The sequence below is a fragment of the Myotis nattereri genome, assembly GCF_964212035.1.
Source record: "Myotis nattereri genome assembly, chromosome: 3".
NCBI lineage: Eukaryota > Metazoa > Chordata > Mammalia > Chiroptera > Vespertilionidae > Myotis > Myotis nattereri.
The window spans coordinates 32,715,029-32,741,747 of record NC_138077.1 but is presented as its reverse complement, the minus strand read 5'-3'; the positions used below and the strand labels follow the sequence as shown (position 1 = coordinate 32,741,747).

The window sequence follows — 26,719 nt, the reverse complement described above, 5'->3', positions numbered from 1 at the left end:
ATCCCATCATGACAGCTGCATATATGATCACAGACTTTCCTCCCACTCCTTCCATAAGCTGGACCTTCTGCTCTGTATCTATCAGTATTTACCAACTCTTATGGAGACCACCCTGCTGATAAAATTCCAGTTACACAGCAGCAAGCTGTGTTTGAAAGGGGCCTATCAGGTCAGCATGCAGAATGTCTATTTGCAACAAATGACTGTGCATGTCATGTATGAAAGGAAAGCCAAAACATAGTGACCAAAATGGAACCCCCAAACATTTCAACGGTCATGTATACTCCAAAACGCTGAAAATGATTTTTCATCAATAACACACACACACACACACACACACACACACACACACACACGTGCGCGCGCGCTCGGCTAATTTACCCTAAAGCTAACTAACATATAAGAGTTATCAAATGAGCTGGCAAGTTGGTAGAGTAATTCAGATGCTCCTAGAAACTCAGACTCTCTCAGGTTAGTGCTTCACTAACTCTCACCAAATACAGCTTTGAATCGATCAGGAAAAGGTAAGCTGGACACTGGAGATAGCTTGGGGGAAAGACTTGTATTTTCAATTCTAAGTGATTTTTCAAGTAAGGCCAAACTGTTCACAATAACATTTCAAATTAGCAATCCCTCACAAACTCCCTCCAAATGCAAAAGAAATGGATTTTCAAAGCAGTTTCTTATATGAAAAAAGAAGCTCTCAAAATCCTAACCTTGTAATAGGAATAATATTTCCACTAATATTTCTACAAATAATTAGTCAAATAACAATCAATTACATGTTCAATGTAATGAAAGTCTGCAAAGATTAAGAAGGATTTAAGACATTTATACTACAGTAATTTCACTTTCAAACCACCCCAATATTTTTGATGCAAAAACTGTAAATTTAGCCAAGGCAAGGGTTCAATCAACCTTAGAAGAAAGACTGCATTTGCAATAGGTCCTCTTTTCCTGGTTTTAAGCCAGTAAAACAGAAATTTGTCATTAATATGCAGAGTCTGCTTTAAAGGAACAGACCATATAGAAGCTTTGCTTTGCTTGTAACCCCTAGCTATGACACCACTCATGTCATCTATAATACTAAAACTGTAATATGCTAATTAGACCAGACAGCCAAACGACCTTCCAGACAACCTTCCAGACGAAGCTGCAGCTGAGAGGGCTGAGCCCCTGGCACGAATTTCGTGCATCAGGCCTCTAGTTTCTCAATAAACAAAAAGCAAGAGACAGGGAGCGTTCCCTAGGACCTGTCATGAAATTATTAGAAAGAATGACAGGTTGGTGTTTTAATGTGTCAAACAAGTCTAATAAATGCACTTAAAGTACAAAATGAGAGAGGAAAAAAGCAACATTAAGGTCCCTGTGGCAGTCTGGATGCTGAATCATACAAGGAGGTGAGGTGGGATACAAACAAGGAGATTCAGTAATGTGGAACTGCTCTCAATGGGGTCATTCACAGAGCCCCGAGCAGAGCATGGTGTTCATCAGTGATATGGTTCCCACACTCACTGGGCCAGGGGGAGAATGAGATGCAGAGCTGAAGAAGGCTTAAGGAGAATAAGCAGAAGAGAGAAAAAGTTTCACATTCTAATGGCTTCTAAGTTACAGCCATCTCAGAGAAGGGGTCTCCTCGCGCTTCCCCCACAATACATTCTCCCATCGTTTTGAGGTCTCAGCCTACTATACACAAGTCAGAAGAGTAAATGGTCTTCGTAAAAGATGCATAATTATTGTGGGCAAAAACATTAGTAACTATCTTTAAATAATATTCTTTATTAGAAAAATGGTAATTCCCAAACATCTTACTTTTTAATCTGTTTTACAGAGTCACAGGACATTCACCTATTTTCTTCAGGCTCACAATTTGTATGCAACAGTCTTATAACACAAATGAAAATTATAGTATTATTATAGGATCAATACTAAAGTTCTTTAGACTCTAAGCATATTTCTCTATAGAAAACAGATTAGTTTCAATTATCAATGTAACTGAATTAGAAAATTCTTCTAGAGAGACAAAAGCACCTAACCAGGCATCTTTAAGGTTCAGGACAATAATAAAATTTAAAAGAAAAATCATCACACTTGATGTGATGCCAGAGCCAGCCAGTCAAGGGTCTAGTCAGTAATTATCATCAGGCTGCGTGCTGGGGGATAAGGTGGAGGGTGCTGTTTCCTGTCACAACTGAGTTCATAGTCTAATTCAAGGGCTAAGAAAAGGTCTGCACATAGAGCCAGACTGTTTTATGCAGGGCTACCTCTACCTGCTCCCCCAGAAATGCAGAGAAAGGTCAGGATGAAACGCAGTGGTCCAGGAGGGCTCCTGGAAGAGACAGACTAGAGCCTTAAAGGAAGTATTGTATTTGTTTTGGCTGAAAGGTTTTACAGAGAACAGAGAAATGGCCCAGATAAAAAGATGGCATGTGTGGGCAGGAAGGAAAGCTGCACTGCCAACACCTCAGCCCAGACAAGGATATGAAAAGAATGGGAGAGACCTGCAGCTGCCCACTATTAATTCCTGACTTTAAGCAAAGGCAAGAATTCATATTGATTGCTAAGATTCTTTTTTCCCCTAACAATCAGCTCTTTGTCTAGGATGCCATAGGTAGAACGCAGCCTCCCAGTGAGCATAAACTATGACCTTTTGTGGCCCCTTCAAGACCTATGATTCATGTTTCATGGAAAATATTGAGAAATAGTCCATTAGAATGAATCTGCTTTCACAGCATATCGTATGTTTCCTGTGTTTTTCTTCCTTCATTATCACCAAGGACATTCCCATAAAAACAAAATCTTGTTTTTCCCCAGAGTAACTATTTTTTTATATTGATTTGCTTTGAATTTCCAGACTGCTTTTTCATGACAATCACAACGAGCTTCTTAGGTCTTTCTTGTGATGCCATAAATGTCCTATAGAAAAGATTATTAGGGTAACAAACTCAACTACAAGCAAAAGGGGTTAACATTATACCCGTAATTTCAAAGTTTCCAGGAAGGCCCCCAACCAAGTCCATTCCCTAACCCTAATCTCTCCACCATCAATCCCGAACCTGCTGACTAGTGTTGAAATAGCAAAGTTCTCAAGCTGACAGTTTCAACCATGGCTTAAACAATAGGTATGACTTCAAAATTTCCAGGAAGGCCACCACCACCAACTGCCCCACCACCACCACCAAAAACCACTTCCCCACCTGCTGGCTGGTGTGGAAAGAGCATCAGTAGAGCTTTGCTTTCTTAACTTTAATCTCTAGTAAACTTCTTTCAGGAATTTCCATGACAATATAAATGGATTTCCAATCTTTTCCTAATAGGTTTTTTTTAAAGGCAGGCCAGAGAAGACTGCCTCCCAATGTACTAGTCCTCTCCCATTGCACCCCTTCTCTTCCAGCAGCTGGAAGCCCCACCTGAACGCTCAGCCCATCCCAACTCTGGGTCCAATCCTGACTTGGGGCAGAAATGATTTAAGGAGTTCTAAATCAGTGCTCCCAGTATCACACCGCCTGCTCTTACTCTGATAAAGACCCAGTCTTCACCATCCACTTTTGCTCTTCAAACCATCTCTATCTCATCCTGGCCATCAGTACCCATCCTGGTATCCTGCCCAGAATCCTGTTATTCCAGGAACAGGAACCCCCCCTTGCTCCTGTCATATGCCCAAGGAGACCTACTATTTGAGTTCATTCTTCCATGTACTGAGCAATAAAGATCTCAAACTCGAGAGTAAGGCATACCAGAGATGAAAGCTCGACACTGCCTCTTTCCAGCTATGTGACTCTAGTTGTATGAATTAACTGCTACAGGCCTTATGTGTACCTATCAACCCATTAGATGAGTAAATACATAGCATAGCATGAGAGCTGAATAAATATTAACAATGATAGGGACGTTAATCACAGTGACAGGATAGCATCACTTGTGTTAGAATTTGAAAATATACTGTCTATTCCCAAATTCTGTGTTGTTATGCCCTACCCTCCTGGAGTCAAGGGCTCACTAACTCACAGGGCAGTTAGTCAAATGAAGGCTTTCGGGGGCAGGGTGCTGAGTGACCACCAGTTGTGCATTAGAGGCCATCAATGGGTCTGGACTCAAAGTTCCAGATGCTGCAGTTCATCCTGTTTCCCCAGTGCTTCTCGAGCCCTGACAAACCATGTGATTCCAGGTCCTAGTCCCTCTCATCCTGTCCTGTGTCATTTCAATTAATTGGCCCAGGTACCACCATGCCCCAAATGAAGATAACCATAGCATGGCGTTTTCAGAAGAGAACAAAGAATAGGAAGGCTGGGGAAGCCAAAGATAAATGGCTTTAGTCAAAGGCATTTTTGAAATCACTGGAAGGGGTGTTAGTGTCACTTATCTCCACGTATCATCATGAATAAGTACAAAGCTCCCACTGTGAACAGAGAAACACACTTGCAACATTCCCTACAGAGTATACCAGTTACTGACATGGACTCACATAAAAAGTGGGGGAGAGGCTAAGTAGACGAATACACACACATACACACACACATACACACATGCACACTCCTCAGACATCACGAAGTAAAAGCAGGTGGCATGAAAGTGTGGACTTTATAGATGTTGATCTATTCAGCAATTTGCTTTTATAGATTCTGTTACAAACACTCAGTTGTAGAGGGACACAGTTTAGCTGCCAATTCAGGAGGCTCCAATGATACCATGCCCAGAGGCTCAACTGCTTTCTTACTGAACCGTAAACATCAGCTTCATTCTAACAGGTGAAGTGACTTTTCAACTGGTGTGACTTAGAGTACTATAAGGAGACAGAAGATTCTATATCCCCCACTATTTTAAAATATTCATTTCCTCTCTTCTGTCCCTCTGATCTGAAGTTTCTTTGTCAATAAAACAAATAGGCTTGGTTTGAAATGGTTTAGAACAGCTGTCGCCAACCAGTGGTCCGCGGACCACTCACTGGTGATCCGTGAGGTCCGAAAGGTTGGCGACTGCTGGTTTAGTACACCACAGATGAATTTCAGGGACACAATGGTCAGAGAAATGGAATCAGCAAAAATTGCTGACAGAATGGTTAAGTCACTTCAAATTAAATGCAATTAAAAATCATTAGGCTTGAATCTTAAAAATACACTCATTTCTCCAAAACGAATTTCCTAAATTTGTATTCATATAGGTACAAAAACAAGTAGTGAACTTACAAAGCAGCATGCACTAGTATGGAAAGCAATAGAAAAATCAACCTTTTCCATGTAATTCATTATAGAAAACCAAACAAAGGGCATTTCCCCTCATTTATTAATATAATGATAAGCAAGTCCGGGTATTAAAAACAAGCCCTAGGATCAGTGGGTTGGGCATTGTCCAGTGCACCAAAAGGGTGCCAGTTTAATTCCCAGTCAGGGCACATGCCCAGAGGCATGCAGGTGGCAGCCAGCTGATGTTTTGCTCTCACATGAGTTTCTCTCTCTCCCTTTCCTTTCCCCTGTCTCTAAAAATCAATTTAAAATATTTTTAATAAATAAAAATAAGCCCTATGATCAGAATCCAGTCCAATCAATAACCTAGTAATGAACTCAATTATATGTCAATATACAATACGTCCAATCACTACCAAAAACAGCCGTCACAAACAGTGCTCTTCAACACAAGTGTTTACAGGTTAATACAGATCTGGATTGATCTTCCGAGAACAGAATTCATTATGGATCAGAGTACCTAAGTAATTTCTTTCCAAAGTGAACTACAGGGAAGAGACATTGGTATTACACAAACTAGGAATTAACTGAAATGCCCAACAAGCTGTACCCAATTAAAGAACTACCCAAGGAGCCTCACCTACACTTAGAACTTATTTCAATGACAAGATTCTGGACTCTAGTGATGCTTTACTGGAATAAGACTTTGGAAATCCTGGGAGGGGGTATTTTGTATATGGGAGGGATATGAATTATTGGAGGTTTAGTGTGGATGGTGGTGGGCAGCTTAAATGGCCCCCAAATATTCCTGCATGCTGGTAGTCAATCCTGTCTAAACCCCTTTCTTGAGTGGGCTGAACCTAGTATTGCCTCTTGCCCTCTCCCTGCTGCTGTGATGAAGCCAGCGGCAAGAATGTAAGTGTCCCCATGGAGAGCCACTTAGCAAAACATTGAGGGATGCCTCCTGCCAATACCCTGCAAAGAACTAAATCCTGCCAATAACCACTTGAGCAAGCCTGAAAAAGGCTGACCCTCAGACATGCTTTATAATGACTGCAGCTCTAGCCCATACCTGAATTTTAGCATTCTGAAAGTCCAGAGCCATAGGACACAACTAAGCCGTGCCCAAATTCCTGACCCACAGAAACTGTAAGACAATAAATGTTGTTTTAAGCCACCAAATTTGGGAGTACTCTGTTAATATCTATCTGATAATAAATGAATAAATGACAGGTCATTAACAGAAATATTACCTATAAAAACATCATTTGGATAGCACCACAATATAGTTTTTAAACTTTTATCTAATTTGAAAAAGTACTTCCTATTCTCAATTGAAATTTTTCAGGTCTACCAAATTCCATAATATATAAAACCTGCAAGCTTTCCCAAGTTAAATTAATGCACTTAAAGGTCAATAGAATGCTAGAGGTATTTAACTCTGTCTCTTTTATATCAGCATCTACATCAGCATAAAGGGTTCCCTATTTGACAGAAAGTAAAAGAAAAAAAAAATTTTTAATTCCAAGATAAATTTTACTTCTAGAAAAATCATAGGTAGACACTGAGAAACACTCTACGTTATTAAAATAATAAAGGAAAACTCCTTTGATTAGAAGGCTTCCAAAAAAAAAAAATCTCTTACCTTGAATGCACTGAATTGTTCCATCCTCCGCTCTTATTGTAAAAGTCTCACCTGGATTAACTTGAACAAGAATAACCTGCCAAAATAACACATTAATTTCAATTTAATACTAGAACATCTGGGATTTCTCTAACAGTTTTATTACCTAAATTTATGTTCTAGACAGGAAGTATGTGGCACAGAATCTTGTATAAACACAAAACTTAGGATATGCCTCAGACCCGGTTCAAATGTGAGGGGGCTAAAGCACATGCATTAGAATTTAGCTAAGTGAATTCTCCAGTGTTGCTTATGATGCTATGTGACTCAAAATCTCAATTTTAAGATACGGTTTCCTCTCACACAATTCTTCTTATTCTTTCACTAATTCAGAAACGGCAATTAAAAAATTAAAAGACCAGAAACCATACTTATGAAGGAAAATTGCACAGAGAAGTGAGGTTCTGACCTAAAACTGTTGCATAATATTCCCATGTGTCTATTACTAACATGGGGTATATGATTTTATTTTGTAACAACAGAAAGCAATTTACTAAAAAAAAGTTTGGAAAAAGCATCTGTGTATAGGATCTGGAAATAATAATGAACAGTACAAAATAAATAAATAAATATTACAAGTAGTTCCCACCAAACACTCAGATTTTTAAATCCATTACCTAAATGTCAGTGTTTTGGTCATATGAACATAAATATTTAATATTAGAAGACAACTTCCAGAAGACTGAACCATGCATGGCAAAGGCAAAATATGTTTTCAAGAGCCTCAAAGTTTTAGTTCTAATCTAATGTAGTTCCTCTTTAGATAAAAAGAGAAAAGGTCACTAATTTATACTATGTAAATACAAATTAAAGGACATAACCCATGCCTGAAAACTGTGGTTAAAAATCATGTGCAAGGTTGACACTAATAAAATAATTACTATATATTTCTAGAAACTGGAAAGATGTCAGTGTCATTCATCTTAGTCCTTGGAGCAAGCCTTGCTCTTCTCTGCCTTGAAACCATCAGCTTACTGTTCCCCCTGTCTGTAATGCTATTCCTGTACTCCTTAATCTCTGCCCACTACCCACCTTACTCTTCCCCCAACTAACACCTACTCATCTGTATGAGCCTAAGAAATGGCATCCGACGCTCAGGAAAGGTCAGGTCCCCAATAATACGTTCTAAAACAAAAGAAAAGAAAACAAAACTCCACCTCTCCTCCTAGAATTTATAATTGTTCTAGGATGGGCCATTCCTCGCAGAATCTGCTGTTGGATAGCTTGCTGTCAGCAGCCTGCCAGCCAGGAATCCCATTCACCTGCACCCCGGACCCTGGCGATCAGGGAGGCAGAGGCAGTTAGGGGCGAGATCAGGCTGGCAGGGGAGGGCAGTTAGGGGCGATCAGACAGGCGGGCAGAGGCAGTTAGGGGCAATCAAGCAGGCAGGCAGAGGGGTTAGGGGCAATCAAGCAGGCAAGCAGAGGGGTTAGGGGCAATCAGGCAGTCATGCAAAGGCAGTTAGGGGCTATCAGGCAGGTAGGTGAGTGGTTAGGAGCCAGCGGTCCCAGATTGCGAGAGGGATGTCTGACTGTCGGTTTAGGCCCAATCCCACAGGTGCTTCTCATTACCTTGAATTATAACAGTTATTTCAAGATGATCTATTTTTCCTGTACCATATTGATACAGATCAATAATCTTTCAGTCCTAAATATTCAAAACTCTCACCAATGTAAGCACATTGAGCCATTTTAAGAACTCAAAAGGAAATCCCTTGGTGTCTACAGAATGACTAACATTTCAATTGCTTTCTTGAAAGTGAGCTTTTTATTTTATTTTTTTGTGTGTGCGATTTTACTGAGCTTTATTTATTTATTTTTAATTTAAATTCTTTATTGTTTAAAGTATTACATAAGTCTCCTTTTTCCCCCACTGACCTCTCCCCAGCTGCCTCCACTCCCCAGCACATGCCCCCCTCTCCCCCCCCCCCCCCCGTTATGTCCATTGGTTATGCTCATATGCATGCATACAAGTCCTTTGGTTGATCTCTTACCCCCTCACCCCTTGCCTTCCCTCATAGGTTAGACAGTCTGTTCGGTGCTTCTATGACTCTGGTTCTATTTTTGTTCATCAGTTTATGTTGTTCATTATATTCCACAAATGAGTGAGATCATGTGATATTTATCTTTCTCTGACTGGCTTATTTCGCTTAGCATAATGCTCTTCAGTTCCATCCATGCTGTTGCTAATGGTAAGAATTCCTTGAAAGTGAGCTTTTTAAAGTCATTCCTAACATGAAGACATTTGTGATTTTTTATTTTTATATAAACATTGAACATAACTACAATGGAATGAAACAATACTCCAATAAGGAAATAATCCATGTCTTTTCAAAAGTCCACGGGCAAATTCTAACATCACTGTAATAGAGCAGAAACCACATGCTTGGTGTTTATACCTTTAGAAAGATGCCTATAACATATGTCTGTAAAATTAATTAGTTGGGGGAAAAAAAATCACTGACACTAAGACTATGTCCCAGATATTGTTTGACAATCGCAAATTCATATGTCAGACTAGTCCTGAATGCTGGTTCTAAAAGTTCAATTCACCAGTATTATCAAAAGTCCCAGGCACAAAAAGGGATTGCTGAATTGGGGTATGAGGTTCCAGATTCTGTCACATCATCTGCTTATCATATTGCATAAAAAGTGTCTATAATGGTTCCTTAGCGGTCGCTGACACCAGACCACATTCAAAGGTGCATCCAGCCACCGAAAGTCATTTATGTCTTCCCCTCTTGCTTCTGTTGAGGCCAATTCTAGACCCCCATCCCACTTCTTCAGGGAGAAAGATGATAGGTAAAGGGCTTTTAAGCATCCTACTAAATAAAATACCTCCTTTCAAATGTTATCCTTCCTGTAATTTTCCCTGCTGCTGGGTTGCTATAGCAACCAGATTATAATCTACCAAGTTACCTCAGAAACCAGGCAAATCTCCTGTGTCCCAATATCAATTTTTCTTAGTAAGAGCCAAAGTCATTATTTGAACAAACCGTATTCATTTGGCACCGAGATATTTTAAATGAAAGCATTTTGCTTTGCTGTGGCAGACTGACCTCCTTGTTGTTTTCACTGTCAATAAAGGAGAGATAAAAATAAAAATTTGACACACACCAGCCCAATGATCTGTCCCTGACAACAGACATGAATGAGAAGGCGGCAGAAAGCCTTGCATCACCAAGCCTTGAGGAGCATGAGTCACACCCTGGCAGGCTCCCTGGTACTTAACCTTCTACATCATACAAGCCAGTCTCTCTGTGTCTCTCTGTCTCTGCCTCTCCCCGCTCCCCGCCCCCTTCTCTTCCTCACTCCCTCCTTCTTTCTCACCACAAAGCAGACATAACTGTTACAAGTTCTTTTAAATACAGAATGTGAAGCATAACATCACTGTCCAAACCTCATCATTTTTTATCTACTCACTAAGCATTTTCTGCTTTTCCAACATCAGCATTAAAACAATTCATGCTGTGTTCTGTGTCTTGTCAGAAGTAAAAGAAAAAAAGACAATTTTAACCACTGATAGATTTTTGCCCCATAGATGTTAAAATAGAACCATGTTAACCAAATTATTAAGAGCATACTTCAGGTCACTATTGCTTCACTGGATCTGTTTCAAATCTCTTAGTGCTACATGAACCAAGCAGCCGAAATAACCTAAGGCAGTTTATCCAGGCTTAATGAAAAATAAGTGGCCATGTTTCCAAAGTCTAAAGAAACAGCAAAGTAAGAGGTAGGATTAATAAAATTGAGCAAAAGGCTAAACACAGCATCCTGGAAAAGCTTTAACCAGCAAGACAACTGAAACAGGTTTAACAGATCTTTCCTTAAAAGTCAGTCTGAATCTGCCCTGGCCAGGAGGCTCAGTTGGTTGGACGTCATCCTGTAAACCTAAAGGTTCAGTCCCAGGTTAGGGCACATACCTAGGTTGCAGTTTGGTCCCAGTCAGTCGCACATCAATGTTTCTCTCTCTTTCTTTCTCTCTCTCTCTCTCTACTTCTGTCTCTCTCTCTCACACACACACACATCAATAAACATATTCTCGAGTGCAGATTTTTTTTTTAAAGTAAGTCTAAATCTGTTTCTTACTCAATAGAAGAGAAAAAGGAAAACGTCTTTTGTAATTTAAATTTGATTAACCAGAAGATCAATTTATGCCTCAAATAAAAATTACCAGCCACCTGACTAAATAAGCACTGTCATCTATGTGGCCATCACAAAACCTTCTGCTGGGACAATAGTACTGACTGACCAAAGATGAAATGTTACATTTTCAGCATTCTTAAAAGTTAGATCCAATCCTATATAATAGTAATAGCGTAATATGCAAATCGACCGAACAGGCGAACAGTGGAAGGACCATTGGGATGACCAACCGGGACCACGCTATGACACCCACTGGCACCAGGCCAGCCAAGGCAGTTGTGATGCGATTGGTCGGGGGCCCGGCCATCACCCCATGATCACCCCGCAGAGGGAGGCCCAGGTCCTGGGTGCCGGAGGGAAGCCTGGGTGCCCGGCAGCCAGGGGAAGGAAGGCCTACTCTTGCACGAATTTTGTGCACTGGCCTCTAGTATCCACATAATTGAGATACAAACTATGATAGGAGAGGAGATAGCATTTCACTTTTGGAGCTTTTTGCAACTTGCCAAACTCTGTGAGGCCTGTTTTACTCTCAACTGTTTCATGTATAAACGAACACTTCACACGTGGAGGAAACACTTAGGATCACCCAACAAATACCTTTAGTGGAAAAAGTGATACAACCTAAAAACTGCAGAATTCCACTTATGGAAAGATTCTATCCAAGAACATCCAATAACTTTTAAGAGGTGATCTTTGACTACATGAGAGGAATAGTAGCACCTTTTTGTTCTCTCTCTCTCTCTTTCTCTCTCCCCTCCCAACCCTCCCACCCTCCACCCCCACCCCCCCCCCACCCCCATTCTGAAGCTCCAGAGAAATCCTGGAGAGCTCAACCCAGGCCCTAAGGGACCCAAACCACCTAACAATACACACCTTTGATACCCTAGTCCCTGGCCTCTATGTCACAGACCACAGTGGCCTCAAGAGACACATCATTTGTTTTCTCTTTTTTTCTCCAAATCAAGAAAAGAAGCTTCAGATGGCAAGCAATTATCTTTGTGGTAATAACATGACACAAAGAAAATGTCCCAAGATTTAAAATGTGAACGGGTAAAATAGAAAAGTACTGGAAGATAATGGGAAAATACTGGTTGCCTCACCTGCTCACTTAAACTACTTGAAGCCTGAATCCACAGCTGGCAGAAAAACAACACACAAGACCAGGAAGCCTCCAAAGGTACTTATACATTGGGTCAAGGCACAAGGAAATGCATGGCATGTAACACCCTTCCTTGGTCAACACCACTCACAGGATAAATGGTCTTGTTTTGTTTCTTCCTGGGCTTTAGGACTCATTCTGTTTAAAGCAAGAAGCAAAAGTACTCCAGTGCTCCAAAACTTCCAATACTCTGATTTCCTCAAAGAATGGAAGGTGCAAAAGTTGTCCCCATCAACAGATCATTTCATCTCTCAAATTAAGTCAGCATGATGCAGCCTACTTATCAACTCCTAATAGGTGTTTTTCCTACAATGATTATAAATAGCTATTAATTATGAACCTGTATGGTCTTCCAGGAAGGTATTACTAACCAGATTTTACAGATGGGGAAAGTGAGGCTTAAAGAGAATAAGTAACAAAATGACTGAGCGGGCCCTGGACTCCAGCCTTGTCTGACCAAAATGCATGCTCTTCTCTTCTACACACAGCTTCCCCCTCTGATGGGGGCAGGCTTCACAGAGTCCATTCTCTATGAAGATACTTTAATAAACAGCTAGAAGGAGAACAAGCATGCAACGGGTCAGAGGCATGCCGCCAAAGTCTGAGGACGTCCTCTTCTAGGAAATCCAGGCTCACTCCGAGCCAGAGCCCCTCACTCCCACTATGGGAGGTAAGTGGTAAGGAATCCCACAACAACAAACAGTTGTTTTTATATTGGGCAGGATTTATTCTCATAAAGTCATTGTTGAGTCCTTGAATTCCCTCAGAATCCTTAGAAGAAACAATGAGCCAACCACTTGATTATCACCATCACTAGATGCCATTTCTCATGACCCAATAGGAGGCATAAGAAAATAAGAGATGACTCCCCAGAAGATTGAATCTGTAGTTTCCATGCCTCCCAAAAGTCACCTGTCAGTAACCAAAAATGCAGGAATGCATTAGTAGGTAAACCAAAGACAAAGCAATCAGATGAACCAAAGAGGACATTTTTCTACACTGAAATTACACCATTGCCTGCTGAAAATATATACACTCAAAGAGTTCAATAACTACATTTCATGAAATAAGTGTCCTTAAAAGAATTACTACATCATGGTCTTAATTGAGCAAATATTAATGAGTGCCAGAATGGGTCTAGCATTCCTCTAAGCATTGAGAATAGAACCTTAGAAAATACAAAGTTCTGCACAACTCAAGCTGATAAATGCAACTTGCATGGGGTAGGGGTGGAAGGGATCATTTAAATAAAAATAAAACATTTACAGATAGTAGTAAGAGCTATAAAGAAAATACAATGGCATCTTGTAAAAATTGTACGTTTCTACCCCCTTTAATTGTATACTGCCTAGAATAAAGAGATTAGATTACAAAAAGAGCTGCTGTTTGCTAAGAATAAAAATATAGCATTAACTTAAATGGAAAAAATGCAAAATGTAATATAGATGACCAAAACTAGGTTAAAAGCCTCTTTTAAGGGAACCACAAATGCCAGAGTCTAAAGTTTCAACTACAGGACTTTCAAGATAAAGCCAAGAATATAAAAGACCAAAACTCCATGTAAGCTTAAGTGTAGTTTTCCCCTGGCTAACAGCTACCAAATATCCTTACACATTTGAAGCACCATTATGTTTAAATATTTTAACTTTTATTCTATTAAATACATTATTCACATTTGTTGAACACCCAAAAAATGTAATTCCTCTTCCTTTAAAAATTATGTTCACACCCTGGCGACATGGCCCAGTGGTTAGAGAATAGGCCTGCAGATCCATGGGTTGAAGGTTTGATTCCCAGTCAAGGGTGAGTACCTGGGATGCAGGTCCATCCAGAATTTTGGAAGCAACCAATTGATGCGTTTCTCTCACGATGTTTCTCTCCCCTTCCTCCTTTGTTTTTTTCTCTCCCCCTTCCACTCTTGCTAATATATATATATATATATAATCTCCCCTTGGGTGAGGATTAACAACAGCAAAAAATTATGCCCACTGAGAACAAATTTTGGTTCCTGTCATCACCATTTCAGGGTGAATTCTTGTAAAAATTGTCCATCAAGTAAGGTACAAGCCCTTTCTAACCCACAATTCCATTCATGTGCGCCATGTTCCCAAACTGGGCTCTGGCCACACTAATAAGGAATCAACAGCTTGGGCTACGTTTCACCTAATCAGCCCTCCCCTGAATGTGCTTTGCACACTGAATCTAGAATGTCTCTTTCCATTTAGATACAGCTACCTCAGGTCTGGTTTTGACTGCTGAGACAGAGCAACACAATCCATGCTGATGTGCTTAATTAATGCCACACAACTCTGGAAAGCTGTGCACTGAGCCTAAGCAAACAGCTCTGTCAGAATCTCAAGGCCAGTGAAGAAACATATTTAACTGCCTATATTCCAATATTCTTCTATTTTTTAAAACTCATTTCAATGTTGGCCACTTTATCCATTTAACACTGTTCTACCCCTCAACACATAATCAATCAATAATGTGCCCATGAAGAATGTTCTCATCCTTATAACAGAAAATCAGTTCCTTATACTTTGTCATTAAATATTCTAGAATTAACAATTCTAATTATTATACTTTATATTACTTAAAATTAATACTAATACTGTCTGTTATTTTGTGCTCAGAAATGTCAAACCAGAAGTAAATACAACTATGTAATATTCTAGGAATTTGAAAGGATTTTGCAGAAGAGGGAGAAATATTTCCCACTTCATGCCATTGCAGAGTATGTTATCACTTATTCAGGCCTTGACTTTACATTGATTATTAAGCTTATTTAAATCAATACTTAATGCAATTATTGAACCCTTGATTATTCAATGAAGATTTGCTGAGTAGTTACTATGTACCAGGCACTTTATTAAGCATTGATAATTCTAAGATGAGAAAGATGAAATCCTACCCATTTGTGTGTTGGTTCAACAGTAGAAAATACAATTAACTGTCATAAAATATGATTATTTGCTAGTAAGTGCTATGGAAACTGAAGAAAATATGAAGAAATCAGGAAAAGTTATAGTTGGGAGTAACACTTAAAATGGGACTGGGAGACCTCAATTAAATAAGCAAAAGAACAATTACACAAGCAAATACATGGTATAATGTGTTCAGAATTCAGATGTGCTAGAATTTCAATCTCATCTCATTTCAGTTTCAATTCATTTCTTAAAAGTCAACTAAGATGCCCAAGATACACAGTGAGAGGAGTAAATCAGAAAGATCACACCTTAATAAATTTAATTAAAAAAAATAAAACAAAAAAGAAAGACTACAGTTGAGTCCCAGCTCTGGTAGGTAATACACATTATCTTTCAAACCAGGTATTTTCTCAACTGAAAAAATAGATAATACCTACCCCATATGTGTGCTTAAGAAACAGAGCAACCCTAGTATAGTCCTAGTACAAGGCCTTACACATAATATGTGCTCACTAAGTAACTTTTATTCATATTCCTTTTTCTTTAAATTTCTACCAGTGGCAAATCTCAGTTAATAGAAACGTGGCCTCTCATAGCAGAGTGTTTACAGAAAAAAAATTTACTGAATCTGCCATATTTCATGTTCTCAATAAGATCTAAAACCAGCCAATTCTCACCTCTGACCAAATTTTCTGTTTGGGAAACATTCTGGCTTTCACCTCCCAACTGATTCACATTCCAGGGTCTGTGCAGCTTTCCTGGATCCCAGCAACAACAGTGACTTTGGAATCCATTCACCGAAGCTCTGAAATCTAAGCCCTTTATATCTACAGAATGGTTTGAATTACTTGGAAATGCTTCTAATTAACATTATCATAATGAAAGCCAGCAATAAAAAGTAATAAAATAACACCACAGTGTGTGGAAATTTCCTATTAAGTGCTCAGAACTCCAGGAGAGGACCCTTTTCTGACCCATAAGCTGCCTTCTCAAAGCACACAGGAAGAATTAAACTTGGCCAGGGGCACCAGGCATTTGCCTTTACAAACACTTAAGCAACTAAGTTGAGAGGTTATGCACCATACAATTCAGGAGAACTGAATTATACAGCTGGATGCTTAAGACCATTACAAAGTTTAAAGAAAAACTCCAGAGTTGGGGTTTTCAGGCAAGCAGACTGAAAACACTCTTCAAACATGTAACGCTTGAAGATTTTCCTTTCTACATTTTAGTCCTAGAGCTTTGTAAGCAACTGTTGGAAAGCTCAATGCATTTACACTGTCTTGGAAGAATGACATCTCTGAGTGCATACACATGCTGACTTGTACAAATGAACATATTATTCCAATTCTTCCCTCATTCTGCACCAAGTCCAAATGCAGGGCTGACACTAGTCTCTGCAGACGACGCAGGAAAAACGTGACAAAGATTTTCCAGCCAGTCCCTCCCCTCCGCGCACGCCCTCAGCACATACAGGCACACAGCCGATTCTGTGCACGGCTCTAATTCAGGGCCAGTTTATGCACCATGACATCAGCACAGTATAAGCAGCCAAGTTTAAACTTCATCTGGGACACATAATGTCCAGGCACACTGTGACTTCTTTTGTTTATTATATACACCGACTAAATATGTTCTGGTGGTAAATGAACTAACTCTTAAGATTGATTTCCCGAGGCCTCCAAAACAATATTCTGCACCCCTGAAGCAACTCCCTGTCTCTAGTTCTCTTTCCAAAGCTATGCGTAAGTGATTTTTAACAGAACCCTTGATTTTGAAATACATAATTAACATCTTGAGGAGAGTCAAAGTCCAAGAAGCCCTTCATCAATCTTAAAAAAAAAAAAAAAAAAGAGGAAATGGCTAGCAAAAGGGTGTGGTATCACGGCTCATGATACAAATACTGGGTGACACAATTCTGTGTCCCAGAGAACAGGAATACCCAGAGGTGAGAGATTTAAGAAATGCTCATACAGCAAAGTGGCCTTTTTTTTTCTCTTTCAGGACCAACTTGGATTTTTTTTTCCATTTTTATTCTGGCATTACTTCAGAGAAATAATTACAAATTCAGAATGAAAAACAAACAATTTTATAGGTTCAAGTTTTACAAGTTTTTAGATTTCTTAAGACACAAAAACTGTGCCTCTGGGGTGATGTAATTCTTGAATGAAAATGAAACGCTGGATCTGGGAGGAAAAGAAGGCAGACAAAAAGGGCCCCTCCTAGCTCCCAGGGTGAGTCTCCACAGGAGAGGAATGCCTGCTACCCTGCCTGCTCACCACCAGCTCAGCAGCTGCTGACCCCAAAGGGAACCACTCCCCTGCTGCTAATCTCAGGGAGACAACTATTCCCCAAGGAAAGAAAGGGGGCAGCTCCATGAGCTCGGCCTCAGATGACTTCACTCCCAACTCCTCCTCCAAACTCAACTGCTGCCTCCAGGCCTCAGACACTACCAGGACTGCTCAGTCTGCACTTCCCAGCAGCTCCAGAGTCAGAATCTCTGCCACCTTCCAGAGCTAACATGAAGGTCATATAATAAACAGGAGTACTCTTTGTGAACTCGACCACTTACTACTGGGCAGAACCCAGTCCCATGTCTCTCCAGACGGTTTACCTGCACAGGACAACAGAGATATGCCTAACCCAGCAACCCTACCCTCCTGAAAGGTAGGACATAAGTGGATTCCAATCCCAGTGCTGTCATTTGCCAGCTGCAAGTACTTAACCTTTCTGCCCTCTGGTTCTGTCTGTAAAAATGATCATCGCCTTGTAGAGTTATGATTACTGGATGAAATGATGTATAGAAGTGCTTAGCACCATTCCTAGCACCTCAGGCCCTCAAATAGTTACTATTACTTCCCTCCACCATAGATGGAACAAAGAAATCAAACAGAAACCATTCTTTCCAACAATTTGACTTACTGCCCACAAATAACCGCTTAACTAACAGTTGAAAGCAAGCTTACAAAGTAACATTTGAGTTTGAGGTGAATAGCAAAAATTTATGTAGACACTGGGAATTCATTCAGTGTCAAAAAGCTAATCTTCAATATATCTTTTACATTGTTTTTAAGGCACTAAAATCTCTGGAAGAGTCAACCTTACAAATCTTTTATCCTCTACTTCCTGCTTGGTTTTAGAATAATTGTTAGAAGATGAACTACTGCCACCCTCCAAAGAAGGAGCACACACATGGTGTGAGGCTATCTTCAGGGCTCCTTAGTACAGGCTCTTTAAAGTCCCAAGTCAGCTTGAAGTGGCACCGTGTGGAGAGGCAGACAATACAGTGGCAAAGCTCTCAGTGCCTGACCATGAGTAAACTACTTTAAAGACAAGAAAAGGGAAGACTCCCAGAAGGAAACTGAATGTGAACACCCATCTATGAAAGGATAATGACCTCTATTACCCAACTACATTCTCAATTGGTTTCCTAAGTCTTTAAAACGGATATTACTCACAGACAAGGGTATATGTCAGCCTAAGGTCTGATATCCCATTTCAACAGTTAGAAGGAAAAAAATGTTACCATTTCTTTCTAATTCATATTATATTCATATTTTATACTAGTGGCCTGATGCACGAAATTCGTGCACATTAAAAGGGAATTAATTAGAGGAAATATTTTAATATTGCTATTTGTCCCTTCTCTTTAATAGAAGTGTCAGAGATGAAAAATTAGAAAAATGTATATGAAAATCTCCCTCCTGTCAGAGTCTGGGGTGCACCACAGGACCCAGAGTCAAGTCCCCGCCCACCCGCACATGGCTCAAAGTCGTGCCAGACCGAGACCCGACCAGCCCCACCCCCATTGGGCAAGACCCAGACTTGGCCAGTCCCACCCCCGTCAAGCCCTGGCAGGCAGGAGGGCGTGGCCTCAGGTCCCCTGTCAAGCCCTACTAGGAGGGGGGCACGGCCTCAGGTCCCCCGCTCCAGCCCGGCACCATCCAGCCTCAAGTCCCTGCTGATTGGTCGTTATGGCATCACTGCGTGATGACCATTTGCATATTAGCCTTTTATTATTATGATTACTTTATTTTCAGTCATAACTAAAGTCACCAAGTAAATTATAAAGAAAAAGTCATTCATTAAGGATATTTTTTATATGGCCTTTTTGCCAAGGTGATGAGAATTAAGATCGGTCTTAAGAGGACCCATTCTAACTACATCAAAATAAAAAGCTTCTGTACAATGAAAGAAACCAACAAGAAAGCCCACTGCATGGGAGAACGTATTTGCCAATGTTATCACTGATAAGGGTTTACTCTCCAACATTTACAGGGAACTCATACAACTTAACAAAAGGAAGATAAACAACCCAATCAAAAAATGGGCAACAGACCTAAATAGATACTTTTTGAAAGAGGACATAAGGAAGGCCAAGAGACATATGAAAACATGCTCAAAGTCACTAATTATATGAGAGAAATCAAAACGACAATGCATTATGATCTCACACCTGTCAGAATGGCTATCATCAACAAATCTACAAATGACAAGTGCTGGAGAGGATGTGGAGAAAAAGGAACCCTCATGCACTGCTGGTGGGAATGCAGACTGTGCAGCCACTGTGGGAAACAGTATGGAGTTTCCTCAAAAACTAAAAATGGAACTCCCATTTGACCCAGTAATCCCACTTCTAGGAATATATCCCAAGAAACTACAAACACCAATCAGAAAGGATATATGCACCCCTATGTGCACAGCAGCACAATTTACCATAGCTAAGATTTGGAATCAGCCTAAGTGCCCATCAGCAGATGAGTGGATTAAAAAACTCTGATACATCTACACAATGGAATACTACGCTGCGGTAAAAAAGAAAGAATTCTTACCATTTGCAACAGCATGGATGGAACTGGAGAGCATTATGCTAAGTGAAATAAGCCAGTCATAGAAAGATAAATATCACATGATCTCACTCATTTGTGGAATATAATGAACAACATAAACTGATGAACAAAATCAGATCCAGAGATAAAGAAGCATTTATCAGACCATCAAAACTCAGAGGGAAGGTAGGGGAGGGTGGGGATAAGGGGAAGAGATCAACCAAAGGAATTGTATGCATGCATATAAGCCAAACCAATGGACACAGACACTGGGTGGGGGGAGGGGATGAGGGCATGAGTGGTGGGGTGAAGGGCAATGGGGGAATAAGGACACATATGTAATACCTTAATCAATTAAAAAAAAAGAGGACCCATTCTGTCAACACAAAACAATTAAACTGGTCAAAACAGAAAAAATGAATGAGTTGTATAACTCTGTCCCACTTAGCTACCAAGCAACTTCACTAACCAAAGCACATGTTTCAGTGTGCCATAGTTTCTCCCATGAACTCGAAGGACAACTCAACATCCTATATAATAAAGAGGTAATATGCAAATTAACCCTCACACCCTCACAAGATGGCTGCCGATGACCAGGCCAGCAGGGGGGTTAGTGAGGGATGACCAAAGGACTGAACAAGCAGGCTGCATGGGGTGACCAGGCTGACAGGAGGGTTAGTGAGGGACAACCCAATGAATGAACAGAAGGCTGCATGGGGCAACCAGGTCAGCAGGCGGGCCATGAGGGGCAACCAGGCTGGTGGGGGGGGGGGGCAGCTGGGGGTGACCAGGCTGGGGGGGGGGCAGTTAGGGGTGACCAGGCTGGTGGGGGGTGCATGTGAGGGCAATTAGACTGGCAGGGGTGGCAGTGAGGGGCAACTAGGCCGAGGGGGGGGGCAGTTTGGGGTGACAAGGCCGGCAAGAGGGGGGCAGTTAGCGGCAACCAGGCCAGCAGAGGGGGACAGTTGGGGGTGACCAGGCTGGCAGGGGGGGGCAGTTAGGGACGACCAGGCCAGCAGAGGGGGGCAGTTGGAGTCAACCTAGCTGGCAGCAGGGGGCCGTTAGGGGTGACCAGGCTGGCATGGCGGGGGGGGGGGGGGGGGGTGGGGGCAGTTAGGGGCGATCAGGCCAGCATGCAGAGGCAGTGAAGGGTGATCAGGCCAGCAGAGGTGGGGGGGGGGGCAGTTAGGGGCGACCAGGCAGGCAGGCAGGTGAGCGATTAGGAGCCAGCAGTCCAGGATTGTGAAAGGGATGTACAACTGCCAGTTTAGCCCTGACCCCCGGGATCAGTCGGACATCCCCCAAGGGGTCCCAGATTGGAGAGGAAGCAAACTGGGCTGAGGGGGGACCCTCCCCCCCTCCCACATGAATTTCATGCACCGGTCTTCTAGTTCCAATATAAAGACCAAAGGAATTTTTTTTAGTGAAGTAACATGCTTCACTGATGAATTCTGGAAGATTTTTTTAACAACCCCTCCTAAATATTAAAAATCATGTACTAGTAAGATAACTAGGTAACAGCACAAGTCCATTTCTTTCCAAATATAAATTTTGACTCATATAAATTGATTGCCCTTTTTTTTAAAATAATAGAACAGGAACCCTAAAGACAGCTTGACTGATATAAATAGTCTCTAGTCAACCTGCCCCCAAAACTAGACCCCCAGTTCTCTGCTATCTCCATTTACCTGCCCAATGATTTGCAAAGCAGAAACCCTGGCAAAGTAATTTTCTAAATGCAGGCTGTCCATTTTATCCAAGTGCACATCTACTGCAAGAAGCAAAGAGTCAGCAACAAAGAGTGGATCCAGGAGAGGCAGGGTCAAATTAATTGTTCCAGTTAATGATTGTGCTAAACATTTTAACAGTAGAGCTGACCAAAAGATTATTAAGAGGCCTAATTCTGGCCAATCCCAATTAAAATGAAGAAACTAATGTTATCTGAAGGTAGCTAAATGCCAAATCACCTAGATACAACACTGTGGCACTTCAACAATTGGCTCCTTGGCAGGCTGTTTATTTTTGGCAATTGCATCTGGATCTTAGAGATTAATGTTACTAACTTTATGCAGTTTGATCACTATTGTCACGTTTGGAGTGTAACATATATAATTTATATGTATTCATATTTTTAGACAAAAAAGAGCAGAGTCCGCCTACATGAAAACAATTATGTGCAAACATATGTCTTAACACATTCTGGATGAAGAATTGCCCCATCTTTTCTTCCTCTGTGTGGGTCTGTATATTTTTACTGCACTATGAGATACATCAATGGCTGTCACATCGTATTCAGTGTGACCAATACACATTTTCAAAAAAAAAAAAAAATAACAGAAATTAGAGGTTTAATTTAATTTTATTCAAGAAGAAAGTTACTATAGAAGTGATTTAAATAAAAAATGCCTCCTCTAGGTAATGCCAGGAAAAGATTACTTTAAAAAATTTCTATTTCAATAAGTACTTAGAAGACTTGATTCTTGGAAACTGTAAAAAAGATTATAAACACAAGTACTTGCATCTCTGCCCTTGGAACGCTGATACCTTGCATCTGGGTTTAATGCCCCCTAACTGGTCTGTAAACACTAAAACCAAGGCGCCCGGTTGTTTCTTCTGCCCTTCCTATGCTTTGGTGAGGCTCAATGTGGCACTGTTTAGGGGCTCGAATACTGTTCACTGAAGAGCGGAGGCCAAAAACAACAACACCTGGGCCCTAACTTGTAAGACATAACTGACCCCCTTGTACAAAACCATGTGGACCAAAGCCCACACTAGTTCATTTTACAAGCCATAAAGAAAATAGAAAACTAGGAGGCTTAAAATCACTTCATCAGTGTGATACACATGAGTGTGCCAGAAAAAAAAAAATTTAAATATTTTGTTACATGTAAATCACCACATGCATGAACACAAGATGTAATTTCAAAGGTAAAAAAGTTAACCATTTCCCGGTTCCAAACTCAGATGAGCATGGAGCCCAGGCCAGTTGGGAAGCGGAGTGAAGAGCACAGAGTGGGGACTGAGGACGACATTCCCCAACTAAAGCAGCAGCTGCTACCTTCTGCCAGTCAATTGTTAAAGTGTGCAGACGGCCTCGTGTTATCAGATCTTCTGGGTTTTCCAGATAAACAGAGAGATCTAAACTGTATGTAAATCTTCCAATTTTTAAATATTGGCACTTTTTTTTTTGTTACCTATAAAGGTTTTTTTAAAAGTCTATATGACAAATGCACCACATAGACTTCAAGCCCAGATCCAGATGAACTGAATTTGTTCATTTCATTCATCCTTCATCTCTTCTGAAGGATTTACTGAATGCTACCTCAGACGCCAGGCAAAGTGTGAACAAGAGACAGAGTCCCTGTTCTCCCAGAGTTTACAGTGCAACTAGACAAAGAGTGCACCATGCTGAAAACAATCATAAAGGTAAAACCACTGGGGAGTTTAAAATTGCCATTATTTTGCAGTGCAACCTTGCCACGCCAGTGTTTTTCCTTAATCCTCTTCTTTTTGAAGGCAGCTCAATTTCTACCATTTGAAGGATACTGACTACATCTTGTATCTTATTATTATTGCCTTCGGCTAATTAAATTCTGAAGTGTCTCTCAACCCAGACAGCTCAGAGCTGTCATAATTATACGGCATATGTCGTTAATTATTGTGGGTGCCAAATTTAACAACACCCTCTGATAATATGGCATCAACATTTTCCTTTATGAGACTGAGATTATGCATAGACTATGCCTTTTCGGCAGCCTTTGTAGTGAGCAGAATTTTGGCAAACGCAAGGCAGAGAGGATTGTAAAATGAGACTACAGACCGGTATAAACTCACACCCTTTTTACAGTCAAAAGGAGGCCCTTCGAGGCAGGGGTGGTGCCTGTGCTGCTGGACTGTGACTCTGGTTGAGGGATGCTCACAATCTGAACGTCTGCTGACTCAGTAATTCTGAGGAACAGACATCAAGAGGCCAAGGGTGGACCCCAGGCTGGATGTACCAAAGGACAGCCAGATTCACTAACAACAATGCTGAAAAGAAAAGATTACAGAAAAGAGATCATAGAATGTACAGATATAGTCTGTTCAGGGTGCTACTAATATTAGCTCTCCACTGAAGTATGCTATCCCTACAAACTGTTCTCATTTCATAAAACAGAAACTGATTACATTACATGCAAAGCTTGAATAATAGTCCTAGACTTCACTTCAAGTTCACTTCTGTCCACACTCAGCCTCCCCACAGACACTTTCCCTAGCCTGGTCTGTGCTGCCTGCCTATCCCACTCCCTGCTCCATCCCTCCTCTGTGGTCCCAGGACACTATTATATTCCCCAATCCAAGCACCAGAGATGTGTAAATACAGCCCCTTGGGTATTAAATGACATTTTGCTCCCCAATTAGATTGCTCATTCATTTATGGCAAGAACAGTGTCTTATTCACCTTTGTGTCACCAACACCTAATACAATGCTGGCATAGAAAACATTTGATAAATGCTTATTAAAATGAACAAATCTATTATTCAGTCACTTCTTAATTCAGTCATAAGCCCTACCCCCTCAATCCTCCTTTCTACTCTAAATCTCAAAGAGACTGACAATATCTTGACACCAGAGGTCTTTATAAGTTTGAGTGGTAGAGAATGTGGAAGGTAGTTTGCAATAATAATTTTCTTTCAACATTTGCACAAGTTACACATTTCTCTACATCTTGATGCTGAAGAATCTGACCCAAGACTGAGCTTCCCCATACTTGGTTTTCCAAACCCAACATGTGACCAGCCTCTTTCTACTTTCAAGCCACGCCCCAGCTTCTAAATAGGATTCTATCATTAAAGGAGCGGTTCTATGTCATTCAGCAAAAGCTACAGCCTCTTTTTTAACTGCCAGTCCCATTCTCATTTGAATATCCTTCTTTTTCCTGGGCAAACTTCCCAAGAACTGTTTATTCATTTTTCTACACCACACTGAGAGCGAAAACTCTTTCTGGGTCCTTCTGACACAGTGGCTATCTGTGTGTTTAAAGAGTAAACCTGTGTGTTGAGAGGATCTGAACTACTCAATGCAAGAAGGAAGCTGTCAGGGGAAGAGTTATTAAGAAGATATCAACCAGAACAGAAAAGGTCACTGGATTAGTAGGAGAAGCACAGTTGATGTAAAAGACACGCCAATGACGAGCACCATCTGAATGTGGAAAGTTTTAATATGTTTAATGTGCTGTCTGGAAATGCATAGTCCAAAGAAACTCCAGGAAAAGTCTGGCTGTGTATTCTGTCCAGGGGAAACACAGACTTTCAAAGAGAAGAAACAAAAGGGGGGAAAAACCTCACTCTCAATAAAATGACATCCTAAGTGCTGAGCAACAGGAATAGGCAAAGTCAAGAGAATTGCACATGGCTGAGGCAACTTTAACCTTCTGTCTTCCAGGGCAAGCTTGTTAACATGCTATGCTGAGATGGCAGAAGAGACAAGCTTTCTGTTTATATTTAAGGAGAGCTACTTCCTGAAGAAGGATAAGGAACACTCATTAGCAATCAATATTCTGCACGTTTAAAAGAAAAACAGAGACATAAGTATGACAAACAAAACATGTGCTACGTGCCCTCTAAGATATGTTAAAGGCTAGCTAGTCAGGACCAAGAGACATTTAATTCTATTTCCACTCCACAGCCCCTAATCAATACATACATGAGAAGAGTCCCTAAGAATATGAGAATATTGCCCTAGCAGGTTTGCTCAGTGGTTAGAGCGCCGAGTCATGAACTGAAGGGTCTCAGATTCAATTCCAGTCAAGGGCACCTACCTCGGTTCCAGGCTTGGGTTTGATCCCTACCCCCGGTCAGGGCCAGTGCAGGAGGCAACCAATGGATGCGTTTCTCTCACATCAATGTTTCTCTCTTTCTGTCTCTCCCCCTCCCTCCCACTCTCTAAATATCAATGGAAAAAAATATCCTCGGTGAGGATTAACAAAAAAAGAAGAAAAGAAAGAAAATGAATATAAAGTGGCATGTGACCACCCTCCTGAAGGTTATAAATGTCACAGATTAAATTAGCAAATCAAGAAACGCTATGTTAACACTTCTGTTCTGAACCTAATAATTTCCTTATTTAACTAGTGGCTGCTATAATTATTCCTCAGAGATTATTAAAACCAATAAAAAAGTTGGAAATTTGACTGATGTTTACTCTTTAATGCTCAAAATTAGCTGCTACATTTTTAAATCTCCAAGATGTGCTAAAAGTCAAAGACAGTTTAATTAATATACCATTAGGTTCTGAAAATGTCAACATAGGCTCTGATACTCTGATTACCAGAGGGCATGCACTATAAATTATACTGCCACACACAAAAACTCTGGTCAAAACCTGATTTTTTTTATAACTCAAGAATAATATAGCTAGCATAGTAAGAGAAGCAAACTTTATTTAGCTGTGTTATCTATTCAAAGTAGACGAAATTATCGTGAGAAGCAGAGGTGTTTTATTTAAAAAACAATAGTTCAAAGTAAGTGTTCAATTTCTCTCCTAGGTACATAACCAAGGGAAATGAAAACATGCACATAGAGTTCACAGTAGCATTATTAGTAGCCAAAGAGTGAGACACCCCAAACATCCATCAGTTGATAAGTGGATAAATAAAACGTGTGTGGTATATCTATCCAATGGAATGTTTTTTGGCAAAAAATAAGGTCTGAAGTCCTCATACATGCTACAATCTTATTTCACGGAATGATTTCGTTTACATAAACTGTCCAGGGCAGGCAAATTATCTACAGAGACAGAAAGCATTAGTG

General features: G+C 40.6%; 1 protein-coding gene across 1 annotated transcript in view; it reads right to left on the bottom strand.

Moving 5' to 3' along the window:
- Window positions 1-26,719, bottom strand: part of FNDC3B (fibronectin type III domain containing 3B) — a 332,113-nt gene that overhangs the window by 233,578 nt on the left and 71,816 nt on the right. The window contains exon 3 of the mRNA XM_081085667.1: window positions 6,829-6,904. Coding sequence (XP_080941793.1) covers window positions 6,829-6,904 — 76 coding nt within the window. The remainder of the gene's footprint in view (window positions 1-6,828; window positions 6,905-26,719) is intronic.